The following is an 8,669-nucleotide window of genomic DNA, read 5'->3' as shown; positions in this document are numbered from 1 at the left end:
AATATGTCACAGGTTGCCACAAATAACTTCTCTCAGACCTAACAAGGAAGTGGGTCTCCAATTCGACCCTTTTATTTGTCCCAATATACTAGCAACATCTATGCTTTCAAGTAAATCTCAAAAACAGACAAAAACTAACGCATATGTATATACCACATTATGGCTGGGGATTATGTTTTTTGAGATCATAGGTATCACCAATACTTTTTAAAGGAGTAATAGTTTTGACTGTCTTTAAACTTAGAGAATTAAAGATACACAATAGCTGTGACTAACTTTACATTTTTGAAATAAGTAAGAGCATTCTGAGTTGTATAAAATAGGACATATGTGCTTGCTATATTGACTCTGTACTATACACATGTAACACCTGAAATTCCAAAGTTTGAAACCAGAAGAAAAGTTTTATGAAAAGATAAAGCATATGTTGCCATCCCTCACACATGACTCAGGAGAATGAACTTTCTTCTAGGGAGCTAGTGAGCACTCTAACTCTAAGGCTAATAGATAATAGTGATTGATGGTGGGCTGAGTCTGCTTTAGAGGCACTGGGAGTTTGACCCATAATTTGCTGGAATATGCATTGTCATGGCCTGTAGTAAGCACAGGCCTGAAGACTCCAAGACTGGAGTCCTCAACATATGCTAGAGCAGAGGAGAGGTGGTTGAAGGATTTCAGAAAATTCACAGAGCATAATCCCTGGAGAGTACCAGCCATGAACAGAAAGGAATCTTCTGCAAATTTATGTGAAGCACACAAAACACAGACCATGCAGCCTTGCAGACACTTGGCAGCGATAAGTACAATGGTGTGGGGAATTTCACTGGGCAGTGGACAGGCCGTGGCATAATTCAACACCGTTGGATAATTGGAAAAAGCAGACACTGGGGCAAAAAATTTACCATTTTTTAAAAAAAGGAACATCCCTTTCCATGTTTTTTTCTCATAGGATCATGAAATAACTTTCCTTAAAAAGAAAGCCATAGGGACTGAGTGACATGATCATGTCCTAAACATAGCAATGATGTAGATATAAATCTCCTGTGGACACCACCTGAGTGCCAAATTAACCAACCATTACAAAAAACAAAACAGAATAGAAGCCTAGTGATAACATCTTCAACAAAATTAGGTGACGGGAATCTCAAGTATCCTAGAAGAAGGTAGGTTTAGCCAAACAAGATTAGAAATTGTGTGGTAGGAAACAGTGTAGTGAAAGGAATAACAAAATTTACTCCAATAAGAAATTTCAACTAAAAAAAAAAAAAGAAAAAACCACCACCACCACAAACAAAAATCGCAAACATCACCCCCTAATAGTTGAAGACTATACCCTACGCAGAAACCTGGGCAGATGGCTTTGAGATGGACCGGTGAAACAGGGAACATTCCTTACAAGGCCCAAGTCCTCGCACACTTGAGTGGATTGATTAGTGCAACTGTGGTCCTAAGCATTTGAGAAACTCAGAAATGTTCAGCAATAAGTTTTTTGAAAAATTTCAGCCTGAAGTAAAACAGATAAAGATTACTTGAGGAAGAGAGAATGTTCTGATATAAGTGGAAAGGCTATAGCAGATACATAGAAGTGCTGTTGCAGCTACATAAACTTCTCCAGTCTCAGGTACCACTTATAAGGAAGACCTGTAGAGCTCTAGGGCTGGAACAGAATGAGGGAGCCAAACATCCTCTAGAAACAGAGACTTCTTCGCTCTGAGACACTGAAGTGGCCTCAGAGAGGCACTACTTTGAGGTATTCGCACAACAGCAGAAGGTGCCCTAGAGCCACGAAGCTGGAAAAAGCTACCCTACCATCCATCCTCTCCCAGTGCAGAGAATCCTCCGTCACCCTGGAAAACCATCCATTCCTATATAAGGGAACAGAAATTGGATGTAAGCTAACTCTGTACACAGTTATGAGCAAAAATAAAAGGAAAAAAGTCAAGGACAAAGATTACCTTATAGCTCTTAGAATCATGCTTACAAAGGAAATCTTCCTTTTTTTGCTTTTTATATCCTAATGCTTCTGAATATCTATAACTGAATATTGAAAGCCATTTTGCTGACTTCAGTATTTTTTAGGCTTCTTTTAAAAAAATATGTATCTTTTAACCTCAACTACAGAATTGAGAAGTCACAGAAAAAGTATGAAGAGGGAAACAGTGAGTGCTACCATAACAATGAAGTATTTCTATCATTGTTTTGTGCAGTGATCCCTTATTTATTCATTTAGCAAACACATACTGAATGACTAATATGGGCCTACCTCTGTGCTGAGCACCCAGGGTATGGAGATGGATTGAGTCTGGTTCCGGATAACACAGAGCATGTGACATTTCCTTGTGTGTGTCTCACCCGTTGAATACAGATGTGCTGAGGTAAGCTCTGGATAAGTAAGGGATCACCGCACAAAATGCTGATGGAAATTTATTTTATCGTTACAGAAGTACATCCTCCTGTTCTTAGTTGGATAAAGACCACTGGGCAATGTGCATGTGCACGCACGAGCATGTATACACACACACACACATACATGTAGAAATAACCTGTTTACGTTTAACATATATTATAGAGAAATATGTTGAGAGGACAGAAAATTAAAAGCTTTCATTTTCTTAATATGAAGAAATAATCCATTACATATGAGTATATATATATATAGATAGATAGATAGATAGATAGATAGATAGATATCTCTATCTATCTATCTATCTATCTATCTATCTATCTATCTATCTATCTATCTATCTATCTATGCTTTATTGCTGCTTAATAAATATTGACCAATTCTCTAATTAGCAGATCTGCAATAAAGGCTTTTTCTTTCTGAAGTAAATTGCATTTGTTCAAATTGGTAAAATTAGTATTCAAGCAGTGTACTGACATCTAAATAAATGGTAAATTATTAACCTGTTTATATTAATAGTATTTTTGTGTGGACTGGATGCTAAGAGGGTCCTTTAAGAAAATACAATAAATTAGGATTGGTTTAGACATAGTTCTCAATTATCCAATTTATACCTGAATTGTGTCTTTTCCCCTAATAACTCCCTTTTCCCCTAATAACCATAAACTTGTTTTTCTACATTATTTGTAAAAATGTTCTTATAGATATTTGGGTTCTAAATGTTGAATGGGATTTCCTGGTGAATATAACCATCAATCTCCATATCTTGTTGAATAGTTGACATGGGAAATATTTTCAGTCTAGTGTCTATGACACAGTTATATAAGATTCTGAATATATCTGTTTAGCAGAAATTTCTTTGTTTGGATTTTGGATTTATTTTAGTTGCCTCTACTACATTTAGTCAACCATTTGTTTATTAAATTGCTGGCTCTCAGATTTTTTGTGTGTGTTAAAATTATACAGTAGATTTTTTTCACAATGTCATGTTAAATAGTGAAAAAGCCACTTAGCACTCTATCAGTTATAAGCTGTTTAACATTTACAGAGTAATTTGTCCCAGTTAGAGACATCGGACTTGACCATTGAAACTAATAATTAAAGTTGACTCTAATCCTTTGTTGTTTATAGTCTGTCTTTCACTGTAAAAATATGGATTGTTGTGTAGGAAGTTCATTTCTCACAGCCTGTAGTATGGGATATTTGCCTTAAATACATAGCCTTGAAACATTTACTACGTTTCCACCAGTAACACTTCTCCATCATGCCACACCTATTGAAAACATGGTATACCTTTGTAAAGGGTACTTAAAAGAAATATGTAGTTAGTAAACACATCTCAGGAGACTTTGACATATCCCATCCACCTCCCTTCAGGTAGGTTTCTCTCATAAACCCTAATGACTAAATTCCATAATCACAGAGCTCTCAAGCCTAATACTGTACTTGTAAGAAAAATAATTTTCTATCAGAATTATATCCACTCCTCCCCACAAAAAGTACACATTTTTTTAGACCTGAAGTTGAGTAAAGGACAATGACTAAATATCTCTGCTAGGAGGAATGAAGGTTAAGAAACACTTTAGGGAGAAATTCTCCTGAGCAACATGACTGGCAGTAAATGAAGTAAGATCAAGATCATCCAATAACTAATTCTTCTTTTTGTATTTCTATTAATTGAGATCTGCTTGTTATCTAAAATTTAGTAAAGACTTCCACACACCAGTGCTTTGGGTAAGTGATACAGGACTCCAGAAATTTATAGCAAATGTTGGCTGGGGATTATATTTTCCATTTGAAGAGTATTGGAGGCTTATGAAAATTTAGGTGAAATATTAAATGGTTAGTGGTGTCAGCTGACCTGAGTTACACATGAACAAAGCAAAATGATTAAATTAAATAATCATTTAACACATCATTTATGTCCTGTATTTATTTTCTTAAATATATTTGATAAAGTTTTCCATGGATAATAGAAGAAAAGAAAAAGAAAAAACAATTTATCATATAAATATGAACACAAATCACATCCACCTACCCCTAGTCTGACAAATTCATGATAATCTTAACTCAGAAGATAGACTCTCTGTGTCCTGCTTCCATTTATTCTTTTGCAGAACAGTTTCTGAGTGAAAAGCACTTCTTTTCCAATTGAATTGTACCTGAAGCAGCAAAGTAGTCTTGTTGGAGCAGAGCTGATCAGGTCTGGAGATGACTTCCCAAGGTAGGGCTGGACCTCTGTGTGGTCCTCAGAAAGCGCAGCTCATGGTCAGCCATGCCCCATGGCCTGCCTGTTCATTACCATCTTGTACCATGCTCTTGTTTTGGAAAGTTCTTCCATTTCCTGGGCTCACACAGAAATTAATTTCATACAAGTCCACACAATAGGGATTTGTTTTTTTTTTCAATTTTGCATTACATTCTGGTTATATTAATTTTTCTATGAGTCTTAATATGAGCCTCAGAGATTAAGAATCCTATCCTACCATAACTGTTGTTCTAGTTTCTTCTCTCCCTCTCTCTCCATCTACCAGCTGGCACAAGTCGAGAGGATGAGCTATGCTCCTAATACAAGGCAAGACAAAATAATGATCATTTTTCAGAGAGGTTTTTTTTCCATGAACTTCCAAATATTTCCCTTGTAAATTTAGCGGACCCATGTTCAAGATATAATTTCCTTAGGTTAGAGACAAGCTTAAGGGGCTCAAAATAAAAGAAGCATAAGAATTTCTTTTCTCCTTTTTACTAGGCCAAAATCTAAGTATTTTACCCTCAATAGGGAAAAAATTTCTAAATCTATTTTCAGTGCTCTTAGAATAAGTTTGGGCTTACTTCTAGACTAAAATAAAGGAGATGCCCTATTGAGTCTAACCTAACTCATTAGGGAAACTGGGCTGGAGACCTCCAGTTGATGTAAAATGCTTGAGTTCAAAGAAGAGCTTGTTAAATAAAGAGTTAAAAGAATCTTTCTACTTAAGGTAAAAAAAAAAAAAAAAGCTTATCCAAGGCCTTCTTAGGGTGGAAACTGCAGGAGTGGCCTTAAGTTTTCATTATGGTACCTGTCTCATAAGAGAAAAAACCTAAAATTGTTTCTTCCCTAACCCCTACAAACAGGTAGGATTTCTAATTGATGATGGAGGGAAAAAGAAAGGAAGTAAAGTGGAGAGACACCAGAGTTCTTTTTAGGAGACTCGTATTCCCCTGCCCCTAGTCCTTTCTCCTGTTACACCACTGGGTTTCAAAGTTAGGCGTGTGGTCAGAAGGATGTCTGCCTCTCTCTCCCTGGGATGGGAATCAGTATTTTCCTCACTTTCATATAACAACTTTCCTAAGTGTTGCCTTTGCATCTATATATTCATTTATAACTAAACCTTCAAAGCATTACCGATTATTATTATTATTGGTAGTAGTAGTCATCGTAGTAGTAGTATTTGATGTTGCAATAAAGAGCTTCTTGCATAAATCAGAAAGATCATTATTTAAATTTACTAAGACTATATTGTGACTCTAGAACTCTAATACCCCAATTATTTTCCATATAAAATCGAGCTGAGCTTTATTATTCAATCATAACCCTAAAATCATTTATTTAGAGGACAAGGCTACATATATTCTGAGTCCCTTATTGTGCTTATGGACACTTTTGGAAACCTGGATTTCAAATACTTACATTATCTCCATTCAGAAATAGTTCCCTCCCTCGGGCACATGACACTTTTCCTTGATATTTCTCCAATACAGTGTTGTATAGAGATTAAAAAAAATCTAAATAAGTATATGCTATGCTAGAATGAGGTTTCCAGCCCCGTTTCCCTAAGGAGTTAGGTAAGACTTGATAGGTCATCTCCTTTATTTCAGTCGAGAAGTAAGCCCAAACTTATTCTGAGAGCACTAAAATTCGGCTAAGAAATTTTTTTGTTGCATCCTACTTAACTGGTATGAAGGAAAGATTATGCAAGGAAAGTCAATCTAAGAGAAAGTCTGAAAGAATTATTTCCTAATGTCTAAATCATAAATGCTGTACTCTGCTTATCTCAAGCCTTTTTAAAAAGTAGCTGGAAATCCTAGAAGGACATAATTTCTGACACCACTTATCATGTCATTGTGTGGAAAAAAAATTAAAATCCCAAGAAGAGAAGAGAAAGAGGAGTCATGCATCTAGTACAATGTCAAAAAAAAGTTTGTGATTCCAATATTGAACATTGCTTTTCTTGGGAGAGCATTGAGTGGTAGGCAGACAAAGGAAGCAGAGGGGAACCTGGAGTTTCTTCCAGATGTCAACATTTATCAGTTTTCCTGGGTCATATTTTTCATACATCTGATGGCAAGTTCTGAAAGCACCTAAAACTTCACCATGTGAAGTTAAAAAACAACAACTGATGAATGTTTGGGAATGAAAATGCTGTGAAAGGAAGGAGAGCAATGGTAATTTCTAATAGTGACGCCATTAGGCAAAGAGGCAGTATTCATAGTAGCTTGGTACAAATACTGGAGCCAGATTACTATTGAATCTCATCTGGATCCTGTACTATCTGTGTTACCCTGAACAATTTACTTAATTCTCTGTACCTCATAGAATTCTTATGAAGATTAAGTGAATTAATACACATGGATAATTTAAATCAGAATCTGGCACTTTTAAAGACTCAAGGTATAATTATTATTATATTAGTAATATATATTATTATATAAAATGAGTCTTAGCTTAGATTAACATTTATCTGTAAAGCTTTGTCTAATCACTCAATTGCCTTCAATATTTATCTTTCTAATAATGCCACTGATATTTGCTGAATGTACTACTGATTTGTTTTGTATTATAAATTTCACCACTCCATTTCCTAATATTTTATTGTTTCCCCAGTACCTCATCTTATTCTTGATGGTGATATGATGATGATGACGACAATGATCATGATGACGCCGTTGAGGACAACCTATGTCTACAATAAACATCAGATTTAAAGCCAAATGTGAAAGTCACATTTTAACCCGGCGAAACATGCGGACAATGGCTCGGCGGATCTCCTTCGTCTTGGCGCTGTAAATGAGAGGGTTGAGCACAGGTGGGACAAAAAGGTAGATGTTGGACATGAGGACATGTACGTAGCGTGGGGTATGCTTCCCAAAGCGGTGCACTGTGGAGACCCCAATCATTGGTATGTAAAATGCAAGTACAGCCAGGATATGTGACACACATGTGTTGAGGGCTTTGAGGCGTTCCTCATGCGAAGCAATGGCCATCACGGAGCGCAGAATGAGCACGTAGGAGAGGAAGATAAAACACAGATCCATGCCGAAGGTGGATATAAGAACAAAGAGTCCATAGATGCTGTTGATAGTGATATCAGCACAGGCCAGCTTCATCATGTCTGGGTGCAGGCAGTAGGAGTGGGAAAGAACATTGGATCTGCAGATAGGCAGCCTCTTGATGAGGAAGGGGAGAGGAAAGAGGGTGATGAAGCTCCGAGCAGTCACTGCTACACCCATTCCAGCAATGACTCCATTGGTGAGCACAGTGGCATAGTGCAAGGGATCACAAATGGCCACATAGCGGTCAAAGCTCATGGCCAGCAGAATACCCGACTCCATCATGGAGAAGGAATGAATGAGAAACATCTGTATTAGGCAGGCATCAAAAGCAATGCTGCGGGCATTGAAGCAGAAGGTTCTGAGCACAGTAGGCAGTGTGGCCATGGACATGGCCACATCGCTGAAGGACAGCATAGATAGGAGGTAGTACATGGGCTCGTGGAGGCTGGGCTGTACTCGCACAGCCTGCAGGATCACTGTGTTGCCCCCGAGGGCCACAGCATACATCACACAGAGGGGCCCAGCCAACCAGGAGTGAAAGCTCTCAAGACCAGGGATACCAGTCAGGAGGAAGGAAGCAGGGTGAGTGGCATTGAACAATCCCATGGCAGGAAGAAGCCAGGAAACTTTTCAGGGTCAGACCTTCTGACTCCGAGACTTCTGAGAGTTTCACTTACTGAAGGACAAGAAACCAGGGGGTAAGAGACACTGCAGATGATGTCTACACATTTGGAAACTGATGCATTCACGAAATCATTGATGTGGGGAAAACGCAGGCAAACTTCATTTCTTTTTATTTTATGATCACCAGACCGCAGGTTAGGCTACTTTCCCCCTCTTTTTTATGGAAAAACAAAGACATTGACAAATACTTAAAATTATCAATTAGTTACAAGGAAAATATTTAAACTCTAACTTTCAGAATTTTAATGTATTTAGAAGCATCATTGAA

At 37.4% G+C, this 8,669-nt stretch overlaps 1 protein-coding gene across 1 annotated transcript; it reads right to left on the bottom strand.

Moving 5' to 3' along the window:
* Positions 1-7,384: 7,384 nt before the first annotated feature.
* Positions 7,385-8,323, bottom strand: LOC109436948 (olfactory receptor 51I2). The gene has a single exon (XM_019715828.2). The coding sequence runs from the start codon at positions 8,321-8,323 to the stop codon at positions 7,385-7,387; it is 939 nt and encodes a 312-aa protein (XP_019571387.2).
* Positions 8,324-8,669: the final 346 nt, after the last annotated feature.

Source organism: Rhinolophus sinicus, linkage group LG06 (genome assembly GCF_036562045.2).
Source record: "Rhinolophus sinicus isolate RSC01 linkage group LG06, ASM3656204v1, whole genome shotgun sequence".
NCBI classification, from domain to species: domain Eukaryota; kingdom Metazoa; phylum Chordata; class Mammalia; order Chiroptera; family Rhinolophidae; genus Rhinolophus; species Rhinolophus sinicus.
The sequence above is the reverse complement of the archived record's forward strand: the minus strand, read 5'-3'. Positions and strand labels throughout refer to the sequence as shown.

Bases quoted from the DNA above. Each gene is read 5' to 3' on its own strand.
- LOC109436948 (XM_019715828.2), bottom strand. From the start codon at position 8,323: ATGGGATTGTTCAATGCCACTCACCCTGCTTCCTTCCTCCTGACTGGT.